Here is a 21,155-nt window from a genome sequence, read left to right on the forward strand (position 1 = left end):
GTTTCAGCTCGGCGCCACTTTGAAAAGGGAATACAATTATTCCGAAATCTGAAGAGCTCTCGAGGATCCAAATACGTGATTTCGAATCAAAATTACTTTCGTCGAAAGATTTTCCGCAAAGAAAACGGTGCATGGAGTTATTCTTGGTGAAATTAAAACTTGGCCCGTTAAATTTATCGCCGTGTAGCGGATTTTGCCTCATCAGCCGAGAGCTTTCTCTTAATTTAATGATTACGTTGCCATATTTACCAAATCCAATATTTAGCGCTAGGTGTGGGCAGAGTTATTCGACTTGTAGGGAGTTGGAGTATACTATAGTAATAGAAATAGCTGTGCCATCGAAAGTCAGACTTTGTTAATAGCGTCATCTATTGCAGAAAATAGAAGCTCGTGATAAAAAGGAAATACATATCTAATAAATAAAAGCATAAGTAACATAACAATAAGTATGACAATTAACGAGATTTACAACCAATCTGATTTTCATAGTTATTGCGTAATCACGATATTTTCTAGGAACAGAGCCCTCTAGGGTCTAAAATATGCGAGACTTCCACTAAGCCGAAATATTTGGTAAAAAAAATCAGCTAGGCTAATACCCAAGGCACCACCTTAGGCCTAAGTCATCAAGCGACTTTTAGAGCCATTAATTAAGGTGGCCGGGTTACAATGCGTAGGAGGGTGATAGCAAGCCCAACATGCCACGCGAGCCAACAGCTCCCTACACAAACTATTAACGTTAACCTTTACAAATTTTTATGGAAGGGGTTTTCGGTAGATAGGCGGAATATTAGGCTAAAATAATGAAAATTAAAAAGGTTTTACTCGGCGCCACGAGCTCGTGTTTTTTTATCACGCATTTTTGGCCATATTGACCACTCCCATCGCAAGATGGGCACTATCATATCTTTTTTGAATCTGATACTTTTTTGTGATTTATTCCCGAAATATACCTTATAATTCTATCATTTTTGATACGATTTTTAACCCAAAAAATTATATACTAATTGATTGGTTGTGATTCCACGTATTTTATGTATAGAAAAATTGATCGTAATAGTGATAGTGGCTTTATATTAAAAAATTTGAGAGGAATAAAATTGATCGAGAAAGGTTTCTCATCTTTGATTTTAAATTGATATTTAAACATTGCGGGGTTTTTAAAAAAATTGATCGCGATAGTGATATTGGCGCCATCTATACGATTTGAGAGGTAAATGATAGATAGAATAAATTTGCACATCTTGTTTCTGACGCGTTGTTCATTTTAACCTCCCACCCCCCTCATTAAAGTTCGAGAAGAAATACCAATTTTATTTTCGCCTTCTCTAGCAAACGCGCCGCCGGGATGCCGGTAGGAGTATGGGGGCTGACAAAAAGGGGGAAAGCTCGTGGTTGGTGCTCTGTCTGTCTCAACGTTACAGGGTTCAAGGTTCAAGGTTTTATTGTAACTCATACCATGCTCATACATAGGTACACGTTATCCTAAGCACGGCCAACTTCGATCTTGCGCTATAGATTAAAGTTGGCCGTGTCCTAAAAAAGGCGCCAACTACAGTGATTGCTGATTGGTGGTTTCGAACTTTCGATGTCATCACGTGGGCTTGGAACTCTGCATCTTTTGTGTAGACTGTAAACAAATTCTAGAAATTTCTTTAGGGCGCGGTCAGTGTTGCCAATGTGCGGGAAATTTCCCTTTTCGTCGTTAAATTATCGGGGAGGGGAAAAGGGAATTTTTCTCGAAATACTCATATTTTGCGGGAATTTTGAAGGGATTAGAGACGAGATAGTAAAAGTGAGACGAGATAGAAAAAGTGAAGGCAGCATGCGATAGTCTCGTCATGCGCAGTAGATTCCGGTTTTTGTATCCCCTCAAGGTCAAATCTGAAAGACCCTGCGGCTCTCAAAACACAATTATATAGCTAAAGCCTCGTTTTTATCGTCTTTTATTTAATAAGTTTTGTCACATATTTGTAATTTTTTATTATATTAAAAAATATTAAATATGGTGCCTGTTTTCCGAGGAGTTTTCACGAATGTAAGGGTGCTGTGGTTATTGAGGGAATTTTTGATCCAAAAGGGAAATTTTTACGTTCTGAGAGGTAAATTTTACTTTCAAAACTTGGCAACACTGGGCGCGGTAAATAAAACCAAAACCAAATCAAACCATACATTAGTCGCTGGATGAGGGTACGTAGCTCGCCCTGCAATTGGAAAGCCTACCATTGTGAAGTCGTTTGACTCGTTTGAAATTTAGAATTTTTGTTTAAAAGGTAAAAATTATTTTATTTATTTAACTTATAACTTACTACTTGATATGTAACTTAAAGGGCTTTAGATAAAAATTGATAGGGATTTGATAGTGGTGCTTTCCAAAGATTTTTGAAAGGTAAAAAAATCCATCAGGTAGGAAGTACTAAGATTTGATTTTAATTTGATTTTTAAACTTTGTGGGTTTTTTGAAAAAAAATTGATCGGGTATTGAGGTATTGTTAGAAAATTTGATCGGAATAGTGATAGTGGCGCTATATTAAAAAAATTTAAAGGAAAAAAATTGATCGATTTAAGTTATTCATCTTTGATTTGAAAATGATGTTGAAACGTTGCGGGTTATAAAAAAAATTGATCGTGATAGTGATGTTGGCGCCATCTTGATGATTTTGAGAGATAAAAAGATAGATAGGAAAAACAAGTGCCCATCTCTGATCGCAAGCTGACCATTTTGGACCATATTGACCACTCCTGATTCAAACTGAACTGGCCAGTTTTGGTCATTTTACCCAATTTTAACTTTGAATGACCACTTTTACGCATGTTTGAAATGGGCATTACAAAAGTCCAAATTTCAAGAAATTAGCATATAAAATCCCTTAAGGAATTTCCAGCTCGACCAAAGGTCATAAAACTTGATCTTTTGACTCTGCTATCCGTCCAGCTGATACCTTCCTGGGACATGGTCTAAAGGTTGCCATAACGTTTTCTCGGATCCTCGACTTACAGTCCAAGACCTTGTCATTCGTCGGTTTATTTCCCTGACATTTTATGGTTATTTTTAATTTATCTGTTTGCCCTTTTAAAGTTCCCCGATTTCTCACGGTTATTAGGCGAAATATCGTTATTCAATTTAAAAAAACAACAAATTATCGTATAAAATATGAAAATACGCCCCAGAATTTTATTCTTAAAGTAAATGATTAATTATGATCAAATAAATTTAGAATTTTGATAAACTATATTCAGAATTTTGATAAACTAAATTTAGAATTTGGATAATCTAAATTTAGAATTTGAATAAACTAAATTGATAATTTTGATAAACTAAATTTAGAATTTGAATAAACTAAATTGAGAATTTGGATAAACTAAATTTAGAATTTGAATAAACTAAATTAAGAATTTGGATAAACTAAATTTAGAATTTGAATAAACTAAATTAAGAATTTGGATAAACTAAATTGAGAATTTGGATAAACTAAATTTAGAATTTGAATAAACTAAATTGAGAATTTTGATAAACTAAATTTAGAATTTGAATAAACTAAATTGAGAATTTGGATAAACTAAATTTAGAATTTGAATGAACTAAATTGAGAATTTTGATAAACTAAATTTAGAATTTGAATAAACTAAATTGAGAATTTTGATAAACTAAATTGAGAATTTTTATAAACTAAATTTATAACTTTGATCACGAGTCCATACCTCTACTTGGAATGCTTATCGCGGCAGATTTTCGTCTCGATGTGGCTGACGGTGTTTTTTGACGTCACTATGTTAGCTTAACAAACAACAACGTTAGAGGGGAGCACGCGCAAAGGGGATTTTTTATCTCGTAGGCGGAGTCTAAGCCGTCAGAGTGATCTTGCGATACGCCAGGATAAGCATTCCAAGTAGAGGTATGGATTCCTGCTTTGATAAACTAAATTCAGAATTTTGATAAACTAAATTTAGGATTATGATAAATTAAATTTTGGATTATGATAAATTAAATTTTGGATTATGATAAATTAAATTTAGGATTATGATAAATTAAATTTTGGATTATGATAAATTAAATTTTGGATTATGATAAATTAAATTCAGAATTTTGATAAACTAAATTTAGGATTATGATAAATTAAATTTTGGATTATGATAAATTAAATTTTGGATTATGATAAATTAAATTTTGGATTATGATAAATTAAATTTTGGATTATGATAAATTAAATTCAGAATTTTGATAAACTAAATTTTGGATTATGATAAATTAAATTTTGGATTATGATAAATTAAATTTAGGATTATGATAAATTAAATTTTGGATTATGATAAATTAAATTTTGGATTATGATAAATTAAATTTTGGATTATGATAAATTAAATTTTGGATTATGATAAATTAAATTCAGAATTTTGATAAACTAAATTTAGGATTATGATAAATTAAATTTTGGATTATGATAAATTAAATTTTGGATTATGATAAATTAAATTTTGGATTATGATAAATTAAATTCAGAATTTTGATAAACTAAATTTTGGATTATGATAAATTAAATTTAGGATTATGATAAATTAAATTTAGGATTATGATAAATTAAATTTTGGATTATGATAAATTAAATTCAGAATTTTGATAAACTAAATTTAGGATTATGATAAATTAAATTTTGGATTATGATAAATTAAATTTAGGATTATGATAAATTAAATTTTGGATTATGATAAATTAAATTTTGGATTATGATAAATTAAATTTAGGATTATGATAAATTAAATTTAGGATTATGATAAATTAAATTTTGGATTATGATAAATTAAATTCAGAATTTTGATAAACTAAATTTAGGATTATGATAAATTAAATTTTGGATTATGATAAATTAAATTTTGGATTAGGGTAAATTTAAAAATATAATTGAAAATTTTCTTCCTACATTTCTGTGACCTGCCACGGGTTTCCTATTCAATATGATAATCATTCGTAGATTACTGATAATCTCAGACTAATCCGCAGGTATTCAATAATCAAAAAGAGCAGCTTATAAGCTTGGCCCAGAGTCTAATAAAATAAGGGCTTACAACGCAAAAATAATAATAAAAAAGGAAAGCTTCGGAAGAAGACTTTCATTTTTTTGCGCCGCAGTAATAATCCGGAAGCTGCTTATTTTTGGATAAAACAAGATAGCCATGGGCAAAATGAGTTTCACAAGCTTTATTTAGGTACTAAATACTACTGGTACGATCCGGTCAAACAAACGAGCGACGTTTTGTATTTTAAAGGTGCACAGAAACGTTCAACAATTTTGGGTCGAATTTTAGGTAGCTCCTCCCATTCCGTAACGTGACTCATACGTACATTCCAGCTTCCCAAAACACAATGCAGCCAATCATGTGCCTGTATTTTTCCAGCTCTATTCTCTGGAAACTAATAATATTCTAACACGAGTGAAGCCTTGCATTAACTTAATTTAATTCGAACTTTATAGGTTTTAGTCTAAGTATATAAAGTAAATCTTGTGAAATAATTATTCCGTTAATTATCGCCGCCTATCGTAGCCTCAACGCGAAATATTTAATTATATAACTCGAACTTCTCGAGTGATATAATTAAATATCTCAGTTTAATTAATTAATTAAATATTTTTCACCCTTTATAAAATACCTAATCTACTCTGTTGATAAACTTAATTATTTAACTTATTTCGTTTATCGAAAAAAATTATAATAATTTACGACGGTGAACGAGTCAAATTCGAGAGACTAGTTCTTGAATAGCAGTTATTTTGTCCCCGTAATCAGTGTTGGGCATTTTCCTCAAAGAACCGCTCGGCTCACTCACCGCTCGCACTCGCTAGCATAATATACGCTCAAGCTCACGCATTTTTGAGCGGTAAAATAAGCGCTCCTCTCTTTCCGCTCTTTTTTTGAGCGGTAAAATTAGCGCTCCTCTCATTTTCGTTTCGCGGTCTTTTAAAAAAATCATTTTGCCGCTCAATTTTGCTCATAATAACAAAAGCGCTCACATTGTGAGGAGCGGTGCCCGTCACTGCCCGTAATTAAGCTTTGGAAATCTCCATCAATTGAACCTAATTAATACACTAGGTTAGAGGAGCCGCTTAAAGTGACATCTATCGTACCATTCAGGTACTACACTGAAGCCTTTAATTGCTTTAATGTTTTTAGAAAATCAGCGTGTTTTGTAATTCGTCTGAAAAATATTTTAGTCGGGGAAGGTACTAACGGATAGCTTTAGCAGTATAGTAAGTACTTCTCAAGAGCACAAAAATTATTCTCGTGACGTCAGCTTCTAGTGGAAGGTTAATGTGTCCCCCCTTTCCCCAACCACGCCCTACCTTTGAGCCACTTTCGCCATCTTCTCTGCTGTTTAGTAAACAGTTATCTATTTATAATTAAATATTAATCCTGGTTTTATAGGCCTCAGTTTTAGGCGAAATATATTTCATATGAAAACAGAAATAACCGAATAAAATCTTTAAATTGTGTCAAGACCACACGAAAAACCTTTACCTAAAAGAATAGCGCCATCTATCAGTAGAAACAAAACAAAATATTGATTTTTTAGTACTCGTACGGGGATACTGTCGCCATCTATGGTCGTAAAATGTAAACAGCCGAAAAACTTACAATTTGTTTTAAGCTATGGAAATGGTGTTTCCATCTATGATCAATTTAAGATCCTTGAATAAATGAAACCCTGCGAATAAAAATAAAAATATTTATTGATGTATATGGCAAAAATTCGACACCCTCTGAAAACTAGATTGCATATTGTAGTCCATGTTCCAAAAAAAAATGATATCTTCTGTCTTCATTCAAACGCCTACAAAAATAATTACATAGTAATATCAAGGATCCTTGGTAATATCTGAAAACTTTATTTTCAGTGTTTCATTAAAAAAACGAACGTGCTAAAGCGACATCTAAGGTAAATTTATAGCAACTTAATAAATACAAACGGCCAATTTCGTTGTCTAACGCGCCAACATTACTGAATAAACTTTGGCCGCGACACCTTTGCTCTTCAAATGGATATTATAAGCAGAAGACGCGTCGGCGTTAATGGACCGGGGAAGAGGGTGCGGACAAGGATAATCGCGTTTTATAAATAGCAATTGCATAGATATTAAATAATTTTTAGTGATAAAAATGGGCCTTTTCCGAGACGACGTGACTTTTCCTTTTCTCGTAGGAGCGGGAGTGGTTGCCGCTTCGATAGTAATCTTAAAATTAATTTTGGGCCGCCAAAAAGCACCGCCTAAACTACTAGAAGATCCGAATGTAAAGTACAGCATTAAATTAATCGAAAAGGAAGAATTGAGCCACGATACTCGTCGATTTCGTTTCGCCCTACCCAGCTCCGAACACATACTAGGACTTCCCATTGGCCAGCACATTTATCTTAGTGCTAAAGTTGATAATAATTTGGTAGTCCGCCCGTACACTCCAGTTTCAAGCGATGATGACTCAGGTTATGTTGATCTAGTTATTAAAGTCTACTTCAAAGATGTTCATCCCAAATTCCCAGAGGGTGGAAAGATGTCGCAATATCTCAATAACATGCAAATTGGATCCAGTATAAATGTCAGAGGACCTTCCGGGTTGCTAGTATACAAGGGAAGAGGTCTATTTCACATTAAACTGGAAAAGAAATTGGCTCCCGTTTCATATAACGTTAAGAAAGTTGGTATGATTGCTGGAGGTACTGGGATAACTCCCATGTTACAATTGGTACGTCAAGTTTTTAAAGATCCCGCGGACAAAACCGAGCTATCCTTGATTTTTGCCAATCAAACTGAGGATGATATTTTACTACGTGAGGAACTTGAAGTTATAGCCAAAGAAGAACCCGACAGATTTAAACTATGGTACACTATTGATCGCCCCAATGACGAATGGAAATACAGTAAAGGGTTTATTAGCTCTGATATGATTAAAGATCATTTACCGCCACCCGCAAATGACACCATCATCATTATGTGTGGGCCACCACCTATGATTAACTTTGCCTGTATACCAAATTTGGAAAAATTAGGATATGATCCACGACTTAGATTCTCATTCTAATTGCTTAACACACTTCCGAACCTACAGGATCTCCGTGATTATTGAAATTAAAAAAAATTATTTTGCAGGATTTTTTTGTTTTTTGAATTTAATATTAATGGTGTTTTTTTTGGCCATTGTTAGTTAATTTAAATGAAATGTATCATTACGTTATCTTTTTTATTAAAAATAGCCTCGTAGCCTTGGTTGTAATTAATAGCTGTATTTATTTTTATATTACATATTTAGATATATAACTAGATATATAATTGAAAAGCAAATGTAACAGTTCAAATGTTAAAATAAATGTATTTTCACCGTAAATTTTGTTTCATTTTTATTTTAATCTATGATATTATTGTATATTTAATTATGAAGTGTTCAGAAACAATGAGAACGCTGCCATCAAAGTAAAGGGTGTATGTAAAACCGAATCTTAAAATAACTCTTGGGAGAGTTACATTATAATAATTAAAAAAATTAATTGTGATTGGAATATTTAGAGCATCAAGTCGGAACTTTGAAATAAGAAATGAAACTTAAAATTTGGCAAACTATCTTTATAATTTTAAGGAATTTAGCATTTTATGGGATGCTCAATGCAGTTCAAGAGCAGTTTAAAATAATTTACAAACGCCCAAAAAGGGATTGAATCAACCATGGCATATAATAATTATTATTTATCGATGAATCAACGTAAGGTAAATTGTATTCTATAACCTAGTAGATTTTAGTTCAAAATTAGGAAATTAAAATTCAATCCAGCTAGAGACGCAACAAATATTTAAAATTGCGCCACAGACGTTACTTACACCCAAAAAATATGGAAGGATACGTCCTTGATGGTCTGATTCTTCAAAAAACGCGACTATACTGGAGAGTGTGGTGCCATCTATTTATGTCAAAGGAAGCTAAAATTTAAAATATCCATTGTTTTGCCTAGTTTTTTAATTGGCTGTCATTAGATTTCGTCTGTTGTCAGTTTTTTCTATTTTCGTTTTTGTTTTTTACTTTTTCCTCTTCTTTGCTCTGGTGCTAAGTCCTTTTATGTAATTTTGGAGTGTGTGGTGCGAAGACCCCGCTGTCATAGGCACCAAATAAATATCTTTCTTATTTTGAAAAAAAAATTTAAAATATCCAAATGATAACGTCGTCAGAGTGCCATTGTAGAGTATTATAGTTAGACAACTTATACTCTATTTAGTAGGCTTCAACCTAAATTATACATCCCATGTAAAAATATTGTTTATAATTGCTGTCATTTATGTTATTGACCAATTTTCAAACGATCCAATCAACGCGAGGGGTACCTATAAGTACCGCCTTTTGGATTTAGACGCTAGCGACATCTATTGAAAAAACAGCTATTTCACGTCGAGCCGCCACTGGCTTTAAAAACATATCAAAATATAAGTAAACGATGCAAAAATAATATATTAGATTGCAAGAGTTGTAAGGTCATCTGCATAGAGGCGGAGGTCGGGTCGGAGCGTAGGCTGATGGGGTAGGCTATTTTTTTCTTAAATTATACCTCTCAGGTGAATCTGATAGCAATACACATGACTCACATCGTTTGAATTCCTTTAAGGCTCCAGAAAACTAAAATTTTGAATAATATTAACTGAATATTAATTAGTTTCAGTAAATTGAGAAATCGTAAGCTTCCTCCATTGGTACAGTGTTAATTTAACATAAATCATAACATGGCTAAATGCTGAAAAACCTCCGACTTGCTAATAGTTAACGGAACCCTTATTATTATGATAAATTATTGAATTGGAACACAAAATAATAAAATTGATTGCTACAAACACTCGCGTAATCGCTGAAGTTATTTTATACGCGATATTTTGCCTTTGACAACAGTCGATATATTTTATTAAATTAAAGCTATCCTTTAACATAAAAAATTATTAACAACCCCAAAACCAGTGGTAAGTTCTAATAAATTTTGATTGACCAAAATAACTATAGTTCTTATTACCTTTGCACAACAGTTCTTTCATTTATCCATGTTTTATTTTAAATTACCAAAAATTTAATAAAAACATTGTTTAATAATAATTTTAGTATATACAGGGAAAAAGAAATGTTCATTTCATAAACTATTTCAAATTTGAACATGATTATTAAGATCACAGTCTCATAATTTATGAAAATAAAGGGAATTTTGTTATTCTAAAATAAAAATACTCTGGAAATGGGCTGCATTCAATTTTTTCAGCTCATCTTAAAAAACAAATTTAAGAAACGTTTAAAATATATAAATTAAACATTCTAGCCTAAATACTTACCACTAACTTCAACAATACTGGCATTCTTTTGCGGGAGTACAACGTAAAACTCTCTCTTGTCTGATAATTTACCAATTACCCAACAATCATGGAGTGTTTTCCCAATAATTTCTCCACTGTCATCCAATCTAATGAAAAATTAAATTGTTTTAAATACCAAAAACCCTAAGAGATAGATAAACTTACCGAGAAAGGTCTAAATTAAAATCTGTTAATATTTTCATATTTTCCGATGATATGCTCACGCTGCCAGTCTTTTTGGCATCAGGATGGATAGTAGATTTTTGCGCTAGGTTCATATGATTAAAATACATATATAGATACTTCGCACTTGAATCACCCGACGTTCTAAATTAATTAATACAAACGGATGAAACAACATTAAATAATTTAGCCCTCCCACAACTTAGCACGGCGGGTGACTACCTTTCTCCCAAAAATATGATTTTGGATGTTAACAAACTCACGACAACCATTTTTTAATGGTTCCGAAAAAACTAGATGTTATTATATATTTTTTCTCTTACCGAAAATATGATTTTTAATGCTAAGAGATAAAAGGGTTATTTTATCCAAAGGTAGTCGCCCCCCCACTTAGCACTTACAAGGATGCTGCTTTAGAATATTGCTCGGCAATATCGCTAGCAAGACTAGTCAATTGGGGTCCCATTGCCAAATCAATTTGCTTGAAAAAATCAGCCGTTAAATGAAAATTTACTAAAAATAGAAATGTAATTAGATAAAAATACTGTAATGAATAAAGCATAATTACGCACCATCGACTAGTAAACAAACAGTTGCGCTTAAACACCGGTAAATAACGAGGTAACAAGCTTCAACTGTCGGGGAATAAATGTAAATTTTGGGAACACGTTGAATGCTATTGCTATCGGTCCACGTTGAAGGTCCTATCATAAACCTGTTAATTAGTTGAAATTGTTAATTGATGTTAATTAAGAAGTATGAAAGTAGAAAAGCACCTCGCATAATTTCCACCAGAAGATAATGAACTTGCTGGTGGTCGTGATGGGGAATTTGACCGCCCAGGTCCATCTATTTCTAAGTAATTTGGAATCGTCGTAGTTGTGAGGTATTTGTAAAGAACCTGCATATCTTCTTGCTCCAAACCACTCCAAACAACTTGATCATTATACAGGAAGCACGTATATCGGATTTGCCTGTAGAAAAACTTATTAAAGGTCAATAATTGGATGTAGTGAAAATTATCCTATAAACTTACGGAAAGGTAGCTTCAACAAGATTAACGAAGCACTTAATTTTTAGAAATGCATGCCTTTCTAAAGGTAAAAACAGCATTCCTTGAAACACATCAAGCAGGTCCGCTTGGCTAAGCCTCAACGACTGTAAATACTTCTTGAAGAAATGGGATAACCTTTTACGTAAGTTATCATAATCATTCTGGTTTTTCCGTAGAATATCGTTAAAAGTACCCATGAATAACTGAAGGAAGGGGGAAGAATTAGGAATTCATTTTAGTAAAGTGAAACACGTAAATATCTAACCCTAAACATTCGATAACACATCTGCAAAATGGATTTCAGTACATGATCTTGCGCCTCTTCACTGTAATATTCTATAAAAGTGTGACCATCTTTAGTTTTCTGTTGATTGGGAATGGTAACAGTCTGAAAAACAAATTAAAACCATTTGATTTAATTTCCACGAATCATGGTTATGTTTTAGACAATTGTCACTTACCAAAGCAAGCCAGAATTCTGGCTCAGGTTGAAACAGTATCTGTCGTGTTTTCTGAGTATGTACAAAATGATAGTCTTCCGATTGTATAAAGGTACTGTAAAAACATCATCTTAAGTTCATTATGCTAATTAAATTTTTTTTACTGATGTCCCTATACCTTTCAAATTTTAATAATGCTTCGCAAAGACCAACAGCTTTTATTTTAGTGTCAATATCCGCAGATTCGGGAAAATAAAACAAAATTTTTTGTTCTTCCTAACGTAAATAAAAAATACCCAAATGTTCTTAAACTACTTAAAATGTGCATTAAAAATTAAATTAACCCTCCCTCAAATTTTCACACATGACATGCACTAAGCCTTGGTAAATAAATAACTTACATCTCCTTCTTTAGGTCCTAAAAGTGAATTAAATATAAAAAAGTTATAAAGGGAAGTTGGTGACTTGACAGACATTTTTAAAACTAAAACAATTTAAATAAATTAGAGAAATTTGTACAGAATACTATTTTTAAAACTACAGCTTATTTTGTACAGCATGCTTTTTGCAAAAAATATATACCGATTTCATTTTTTCTGAAGAGGGTGACAAGAAGCCAATGAGCGTTCAAAAGCCAGGTACGATTTCCGGAACTGATAAAAATTATTGGTTGATAACATGCGCACTTCCGGTACTTTAAAATTATATCTTCTTTAATCCATGGGTAGATGAGTGCACAGTAATCAGCTGATATAAATAGTTTTTTAGTAATTTTTATCAATTAAGTAATAATAATTAAAGTTAAAGTAATTAGAAAGCATATTAATGGAGCGAGGCTCATCAGATCTAATTCTCCTTGCGGGTAATTCTCATCCAGATTTGGCTCAAAAGATTGCTAGGTGATTTGCTTTTTACAAGGCTTAGTGCTTTTAAGAAGCCATAATAAATGATAAAATCATAGGGAAATACATGTATTATAAATACTTTACAGCCGACTCGATATTCGTGTTGGAAATTGTTCTATCTATTATGCGGCAAATCGTGAATCACTCGTCGATGTTGGCGAATCAGTACGGGGGAAAGATGTATACATTCTTCAGACTGGATCAAAGTAAATATTAATCTTTCAATGACTCATTTGATGAATATCATTATAATAATGTTTATCTTCGGCAGAGACGTGAACAATAATATCATGGAACTCTTAATTGTCGCTTATGCTTGCAAAACTTCATGTGCTAGAAATATTGTTGGGGTGATTCCGTACATGCCTTATAGTAAACAGAGTAAAATGAGAAAACGAGGCTGTATTGTCTCGAAACTCCTTGCCACCATGATGTGCAAATCTGGTGAATATAATTGGGAAACTATAAACTTTTGTATAACTTCTAATTATAATTGAAAACCAAAATTTCAGGTTTAACACATTTAATTACGATGGATTTGCATCAAAAAGAAGTTCAGGGTTTTTTTGACATTCCAGTAGATAATCTACGAGCGTCTCCATTTTTACTTCAATATATTCAAGAATGTGTATGATATTTTCTCTAAATAACCTTATAATATGCATAAAATTAAAAAATCTTATTGGCACTAGTTAGTTTTCCATAGATTCAACCAGTATAGCTACTTTTCCATTTAAAATTATCTAACATTCTATTTAACTAGAACCATTTCGTAATTAGATTCCAGATTATCGAAATGCGATTATAGTAGCTCGGAACCCTGGCAGTGCCAAAAAAGCTACCTCTTACGCAGAAAGGCTTCGCTTGGGTAAGACATGTATGTCTTTAAAAACTATATCACATCTTGCTTTCATCGAATCTTTTTACAATCACCTCATTCTCTAAACGCACTTATCTAATGTTTACTTAACTGGGTTTTGTTATCAATTTGTTGTTTATATGATTTTCTTATTTTTGAGATTGGATCTTTTAATTTCTTATAATGGTGCTGGCAAATTTTCGTATCATTTATCATGTTAATATCCGTAAAGGTAGTAGAGCAAGTATTCTGTTTTTGGGAGTATTTATGTTAAAAAAAATTCAAGTCATTGGGAAATTTAGTTTCATTACTAGTTAACTTAAAAATAGTGCTGCCAAATTATAATTGAGTTAAATTAATAAAATGCACTTACCAAGGTATTGCTGTAATTCACGGGGAACAGAAGGAAGCAGAGGTTGATGAAGTTGACGGGCGTTATTCTCCACCAGCTGTGTGTTCATCTCGTACAACAGATGTTGGATTGGATATCATGCCTGGTAAGTATGAAAAAGTAAAATAAAAAAGCCAAAATTTTAAACCCTACTTGCATCAAATTCATTTCAGTCCTCACTGCCAAAGAAAAACCCCCTATTAACGTTGTAGGCGATGTGGGTGGTCGTATAGCCATAATGGTGGTATGTTATTGCCATAAGTCTTTAATATTGTTCTTTGAGTATAGAAAGAATCATACATAGGAACAATATTACAGACAAATTGGCAAAATATTAACACACCAACTCGTGTCCAATTTTTTTTATCTTATTTTTTTTTGTTACTTTTAGACGATACTGAACATTTCTGTGTCAAAAATATTATGCGTAAATGAAAATTCGCTGAGATATTAATTTTTTTAAATTAACATTTATAAGCGTTACTTTTCGCCAAAATTCGGCCCGCTTCATTGTTGTAGGTAAAGAAGTATACGTGATGGGCTTAAAATAAATAAATATGCAATAAAAATAAAGCATTGTCTAATTTTTATTTGAGGAATTGGTTAAACGACCGTAAATTAAATGTTAGTTAAACCTTTTTACATGGCCACGCTCCTCTGCAAAATTTTGTTAAACTGCCCGCATGCCCTCTGCAAATTTTGGTAAAACACATATCTCCGAACGCAAGACGAGTTTAAAAAAGTATCGTGGAAAAATACCAAAATATAATCATAAACTAATTTGTAAGTGTTGGTGCCTGACAGCGCAACCCCATTCTTGCTACCATCGAGCATCGCTACCTAGAGGATATATTACCAAGAAAAAAAATAGAAAATATTTGTCCCTCTCCAATATTGCAGAAAACGGAAATTTTCATACCACAAACAGAAACGTAATGCTAGAAAACATTTCCATAAAATAATTTTGACACAGAAATGTTCAGTATTGTCTCAAGTATCCAAAAAAAATAAAATAGAAAATATTGGACATGCGTTGGTGTGTTGATATTCACCCGACAAATTATTATTAAATTTTATCATCCAATAATAACCCAATTTCACTATTTAGGATGATATGATTGATGATGTTGAGTCATTTGTTGCAGCAGCAGAAGTGCTTAAAGAACGCGGTGCTTACAAAATCTATGTTTTAGCTACCCATGGAATTTTATCTTCAGACGCTCCTAGGTTAATCGAAGATTCACCAATTGATGAGGTTAATTTTATTTGCTTTCCTTCGTTATCAATCAAACAATCTTTGACTCATTTTTAACAGGTTGTAGTCACTAACACCATTCCTCATGAGGTTCAAAAAATGCAGTGCCATAAGATCAAGACAATTGATATCAGCATTTTACTCTCCGAAGCCATAAGACGAATCCATAACAAAGAGTCAATGTCTTATTTATTCCGAAATGTTACTCTCGAAGACTAGCCTATTCTCTATTTCATTTTCCACGAGAAATACGGATTTAGTCCACCAATATTATTTTTCATTAAATTTGGATTATTTTTATTAATTGAAAATATTTGATTTGTTTTGTAATTTTGGATCAGCAAAATCTTATTTTGTTTATTTACAAATTGATTAAATTAGATTTAAGATTTCAAAAAATATTTAGGTTTTGCCTTAAGGAGAGAAGGACAAATTGAAACTCAAATAAATTTAATGTTAAAATTGAGACCTTTGTAAAGCAAATTAAAAGATATCTCTATGAATGTGCCTTTAATTTTACAAGTACATTATTGGCAATTTTCCAAAAATATTTTTTAGAGTGAAATTTCAAACGGAAAATGAACAATTTAGCAAAAGTTGTTCATTTAACTCAAATATACCATAACTTTATTTTTAAAAAGGATATTTTCCCTTCAAGGTCGATTATCTTAATTCTACCCCTATAATTTAATTGGTAAGTATAAGAAAACACTACTTTCAAGAAATAGAAAGTTATAAACTCTTTTTAGTGACGTTTTGATCACTATTTAGTATTTACACTAAAATTTAGGCTAACTCTTGAGTATCAGCCTGCTTGCGGAAATGGTGCAAATTAACCTTAAACACTTGGAAATTACTACAATGATTAATATTAGAAGTATATAATATCTCATGACAGAAGTTTCCCTCTAGGCTAAAATAATAACACAGGGCTTTGCAAGCTTGACAGCGTTACTAATGGCCGCAATTTTCCCACAACATCATTTACCTCCAACTAATGATGTAAAATGTGAAAATTAAATTGTATAGGAATATTAACAATATTTATAAGCAATTTATTAATGTAATTTTAGTTAAGTATTTTGCACTGCACAATTTTCTTCATTGACAGCAAATAACATTAGCAATATATTGAGATGGCCTTTCTATCTTGAATTATATACTTCTGGTAATAGCTTTGGACATGCATATAACACTGTAAAAAATTTAAGATGAAGTAAAAAATTTAAGATTTTATTAAAAAAACATTTAAAAATTAATTTATAATCTTACAAAAATATTATTCATGATTTAGGTAAACATTTACAAAAGAAAATTAGTGCGTTTCTCGAGTGTATACTCACCATTTCATTTACATAGTGAATAAATGAACACAGCCATTGTCGTATCCAGTTAAAACTATGTGCTTCTGGTTTTCTTGGTAAACCAAATTTGAAGCTGATAATTCCGTGCAAATATGGGAAGCCACCTCAGTTCCCGATAACAAATTGTAAATGATCAATTTCTTGTTTGCAATTAGTTCCGTATAAAATACTTTAGTGACAAAACAATCCCTTTTAAAATATAATTGATTAACTTCAAACATTGAATGGTATACAAAGTTAATATTTACAATTTGCAGTTTGATTCCATGCCATTTTTATATTCTAAGAGAATTTGATGTTTTCTAGTTATAGGATTTGCAACAATTAGGGAATTTCTTTCTGAATTCCGCCTCTTGATGATGTAATAAAACAAACCCTACAAAAATTAATATTTAAGAAACGTTTTTCTTTAGTTTTTAAGTTAAAAATCTTACAGAATCTCTGTAAATCCAACATATTCTAAATGGAGAAACAATTTCATCAAAATGAACTTTCCTCAGCAATAAACCAGAAAAATAGCTCCTTTTAATAAATTGAAAGTTATTTTGATAATTAATTAAAATGAAACTTTATATTTTTTTTTAAAATTACCACAAGAAAACCACATTTTCCATAATCCCAGCGATGGCTCTTTCCATATTATGGACATGTAAAATATCTATAATTATTTCTTCAGATTTTTCTAAGCTACGCGATTTGATTTTTCCATCACTCGAAACTTTATGCACAGTCAATGTAGAAGAATGGGGTGACACAGGGCATGTTGCAAAAAATGGATGCTCTAACGGGCACGATAGCACTTTAGTTATTTCAGGCAGGCTATGAATGTAAATTAAATTAAATCAAACACAACATAAGTAAAAAAGAACAACGTACCAATTAGGAATCTGGTGTTTGGTCAAAGCAAAATTGTTTGAATTAATTATTAGTAAATACGTTTTGTTGCCACCAATGACTAGGACAATGTAGTTTTTTATCAAGAAAGAATTAAGAATATTTTCATGCTGAAAGTTACAATATTATTACAATACTGATTTCTATTGGGCACTTTTAAAAATGTACCAATGAGGTGCAAATTTCCTCCAAAATTTTTGATTCCTTATTAAAAATTGTAAGAGATATTGACTGTTGTACAACAATTAGTGGGTCATCACCCTCGATAAAATGAATTTTTTTAACCGGATCCAGTTTACTACACTGTAATATAAATAACTGATAATATCTAAATACTTGTATTACAATTACTAAGTAATAACTGAAATTAAAACTCACTCTGAAACAAGAAGAACGTTCGACTTTGACAGTTAAACTATTTTCCATACATTTTTCCCCTTCTCCACTTTCCATAGGCACTTGTGTTGCTGCAGCTTTGTTTCTATTACCTAGTTCTACATCTTCATGAACATTGACAATATCTTTCAAAACGTGGTAATTTTTATATTTTTCTTTCCTCTTGCCAAGAACATTTTCTTCATTTTCTCTCATGAGAACCGCTTTACTATATCTGCCTGCAAAAATTCCTGAATCGTCATTGCATGAGGACAGATGCCTTTTGATTTTGTTCATTGCATTCGCTGCTTGGCATTTAACTGCATTGTTTCGTTTTTCAAATGTTAGATTAGGTGAGGTAGTTTTTGGTTCTTCTTGAGTAGGTCCGATTACATCCTCCATTTCGGTATTCTGATCCTCTAAATCAGATATGTTATTATCCATGTGCTTGTTGTCAATGGGTGGAAAGAGTCCATTCTGTGATAATATATGATTACTGGGTGACACTGACAGTTTATCAATAGAACTTCCATACGGAACTTTAGTAAGTTTGTTTGAATCAGGGTTCGGTGCTGCTTGTGAAGTTTCATGGTTATCAGGTGCCTTTTCATTCGGTATAATTTTACAATGCGTCACTTGAGTTTCATTTGGCATTTTTTCACTTTCTTGCACTGATCCTAAATTAAGTTCTTCAAACTTTTCTTTAACCACAAATTTTTCAGGTCTTGTAGTTGGTTTTTCATTGTCAATTTGTGAAATACACAGTTCTTTTAAGGTGTTGGACTCAACACCAATCATATCATTATTCGATTTTTCTTGATAAAGTTCTATTATATTTGATACTAATACATTCTTTGACATCGAAGCATTTCCATTCGCTGCATTATGCAATTTGAATGATAAATCTGGAGTTTCATCTTCAAATAAATTTTCCTCTTCATCAATGACTTCAACTGCCCCTTTAGTAACTGAATCTTTGTTAGGATATGAATCAGGCTCTTTGATCCCATTTTTGAAGGTCATAGATATTTGTCCCATTTCATCTGAAACTGAATTTTCAGAAGATGATAAAATATGTTCTTTGGTTTCAATTTTCAAAGTCATAGGTAAATCTAGCATTTCATTTTCAAAATTTTTTTCTTCATCAACAATGGCTTCTATATCTTTATTATTCTCTTTAGTGTCTTGTTTATTAATTTCATCATTCAGTGATGAAGCTTGTTGATTAGATTTATTTGGAAAAGGCAAAGGCATATCCTGATTTTCATTCTCAAAAACATTTCCATCTACTTCCTGAATATTTGTTTTATCATCTTTGGTCATATCTCCATTTGATTGAGGACTAAAACTAAGATAGTTTAAGTTATCCTCATCTTGAGGAACTGGAGATTCATTATGTAGAAGCTTCTTTTCTGAGTCAGCAGCTAGTGAGTTTCGAGGTTCATTGTCAGAGTCATAAGCAACTTCAGTCTTTTCATGATTGTTTGTATCATTGAAAACTTTTTCAGCTTTAGGAGAGTTGCAAGAAAAATTTACAAGCTCAGAATCAGAATAGACATCAGTGTAGAGTTTTTTGTGATTTAACCTTCGATTATTAGACTGGATGTACATCAGAGGAAGATGAAAATCTTCCTGAGGTAGATCTTTGGCCATTTGAGTCAAAATTTGGAAAGACAAAAGTGCAATTTCTGTCTCATCAACTTTAACTCGCTTGTCCTTCTTAAAAATCTGCGCATAGTTTATATTTCTTCTCTTTCTCGATGATTTACGACTTGTTTGACTGTCTAAACTTGTTTGAGAATCAGCCTTTTCATTACTACTTTTGTTTTTATCATTAGTTTTTAAAGTTTTATCCTTTTCAAGGGCAAGGCAATATTCAAAATGATTTGTAATCTTTTGACTATCTGAAGTTTCAGATAGAAGTAAAAAATCTGAGTGGGTAGTGACTTCTACATTCATGTTAACAAATTCCTCAGGTTCTTTGGGTACTAAACCCCCAGAAATTCTAGTATTAATGGGTGATAATATAGGAGCACTGTCGAAAAGAGGTGCACTTTCTTCATATTGCCACGCATTATACATTTTATCAATTTTGGGTGAACTAGCACTATCTAAGTTGAAGCTTTTTTCTTCACGAATATTGGATAAATTTGCTTCACTTGTGGTTTTTTGGCAATCCGATGCAACTAGTCGGGCTTCATGTTGTTTGAAAATTCCTACTTCATTGAACTTTAAAGTTTGTACACAAGTAATAGCAGTAAGCTGCTTTGGTTTCAGTGTTGCCTCCGATACACCGTTTGGCAGAAAAGTCATGCTATCAGTCTTATTTATACTTTTAACAGGATTAGGAACTCTAAAACCATCACTTGTGACACAGGAAGATTTATTAATAGATGAATTGAAAGAGTCATGGGAAAGATTTGAGGAGTTTGTCAAACTGGATTTTGACTTCAATTTTCCTTCTTTCTCTTTAGGTCTTGCATTGAGTTTCTTATGACAAATAAAAAATTTACATCATATATTTATAGACAGTCTATCTGCTACCCAAAACTATTCACATCCCCTAAGCTGCTGTCTCCGCGACACCACTACTAACTTCTTACATTCCGTCCCAGCAAAAAAAAATAGATTGAAATTAGCCATATTTTATCACCATTAACCTTACCTCAAGTTTCCTTTCTTTTGCTTCCAACTTTCGTCTTAGTGTCTCAATTATGCTTTCGACTTTACTCTGAAAGTATATTCAGTAGTCAACAAAGTAATATTTGAAATTGTTAAAAGCAGTATTAACCTTATCTCGATCCATAATTTTCATACACCTTACATTACGAAACCATGACGAAACGGAACACAGATTTCGCGCCAAATATTTCTACACAGCTGTTTTAGTCAGCCGAGAGGTTTCTTAGTCTATGGTAAAAGCGACAGAAGCACGGACCGTGTATATCTTCGTTCCGTGGTTGAAGATTGTCTAACGCTTCGACGTCATCTAACATCAGTGCAAATGGTAGTGCAATGTTTATACCTTTTATTGGTTGCTTTAAGTCACCTGATCATCATTGGTACTAAAA

General features: G+C 32.1%; 4 protein-coding genes across 5 annotated transcripts; 2 read left to right on the forward strand and 2 right to left on the reverse strand.

Moving 5' to 3' along the window:
- The first annotated feature begins 7,007 nt into the window (after window positions 1–7,007).
- LOC149961964 (NADH-cytochrome b5 reductase 3) lies at window positions 7,008–8,288 on the forward strand. The gene has a single exon (XM_090177857.1). It carries the CDS (start codon window positions 7,153–7,155, stop codon window positions 8,068–8,070), a length of 918 nt encoding a protein of 305 aa, XP_090033983.1. The 5' UTR covers window positions 7,008–7,152; the 3' UTR covers window positions 8,071–8,288.
- A 1,798-nt stretch (window positions 8,289–10,086) lies between these two features.
- Window positions 10,087–12,589, reverse strand: Ccz1 (vacuolar fusion protein CCZ1). Its single transcript, XM_090177782.1, has 11 exons — window positions 12,443–12,589; window positions 12,220–12,317; window positions 12,063–12,156; window positions 11,867–11,989; window positions 11,584–11,804; window positions 11,324–11,521; window positions 11,120–11,262; window positions 10,949–11,060; window positions 10,530–10,691; window positions 10,344–10,471; window positions 10,087–10,278 (listed from the first exon to the last, which is right to left on the reverse strand). The coding sequence occupies exons 1-11, from the start codon at window positions 12,515–12,517 to the stop codon at window positions 10,223–10,225; spliced, it is 1,410 nt and encodes a 469-aa protein (XP_090033908.1). The 5' UTR covers window positions 12,518–12,589; the 3' UTR covers window positions 10,087–10,222.
- Window positions 12,590–12,740: 151 nt separating this feature from the next.
- Window positions 12,741–15,932, forward strand: LOC149961966 (phosphoribosyl pyrophosphate synthase-associated protein 2). Of its 2 annotated transcripts, none has more exons than XM_090177830.1 (9): window positions 12,741–12,940; window positions 13,033–13,152; window positions 13,218–13,390; window positions 13,459–13,574; window positions 13,727–13,814; window positions 14,183–14,302; window positions 14,370–14,440; window positions 15,305–15,451; window positions 15,512–15,932. In XM_090177830.1, exons 1-9 carry the CDS (start codon window positions 12,867–12,869, stop codon window positions 15,668–15,670), a joined length of 1,068 nt encoding a protein of 355 aa, XP_090033956.1. In that variant the 5' UTR covers window positions 12,741–12,866; the 3' UTR covers window positions 15,671–15,932. The 2 variants fall into 2 exon arrangements, with proteins under 2 accessions (XP_090033956.1, XP_090033947.1); XM_090177821.1 differs by having other exon boundaries at window positions 12,742–12,940; window positions 13,727–13,823; window positions 15,512–15,931.
- A 762-nt stretch (window positions 15,933–16,694) lies between these two features.
- LOC149961967 (uncharacterized) lies at window positions 16,695–21,028 on the reverse strand. The gene is made up of 9 exons (XM_090162949.1): window positions 20,876–21,028; window positions 20,750–20,815; window positions 18,088–20,574; window positions 17,878–18,012; window positions 17,692–17,819; window positions 17,407–17,634; window positions 17,250–17,337; window positions 17,064–17,191; window positions 16,695–17,004 (listed from the first exon to the last, which is right to left on the reverse strand). The coding sequence occupies exons 1-9, from the start codon at window positions 20,897–20,899 to the stop codon at window positions 16,803–16,805; spliced, it is 3,486 nt and encodes a 1,161-aa protein (XP_090019075.1). The 5' UTR covers window positions 20,900–21,028; the 3' UTR covers window positions 16,695–16,802.
- Between the last annotated feature and the right edge of the window lie 127 nt (window positions 21,029–21,155).

This window comes from Leiobunum rupestre, chromosome 1, assembly GCF_980474605.1.
Source record: "Leiobunum rupestre chromosome 1, qqLeiRupe1.1.hap1, whole genome shotgun sequence".
Classification (NCBI taxonomy): Eukaryota; Metazoa; Arthropoda; class Arachnida; order Opiliones; family Sclerosomatidae; genus Leiobunum; species Leiobunum rupestre.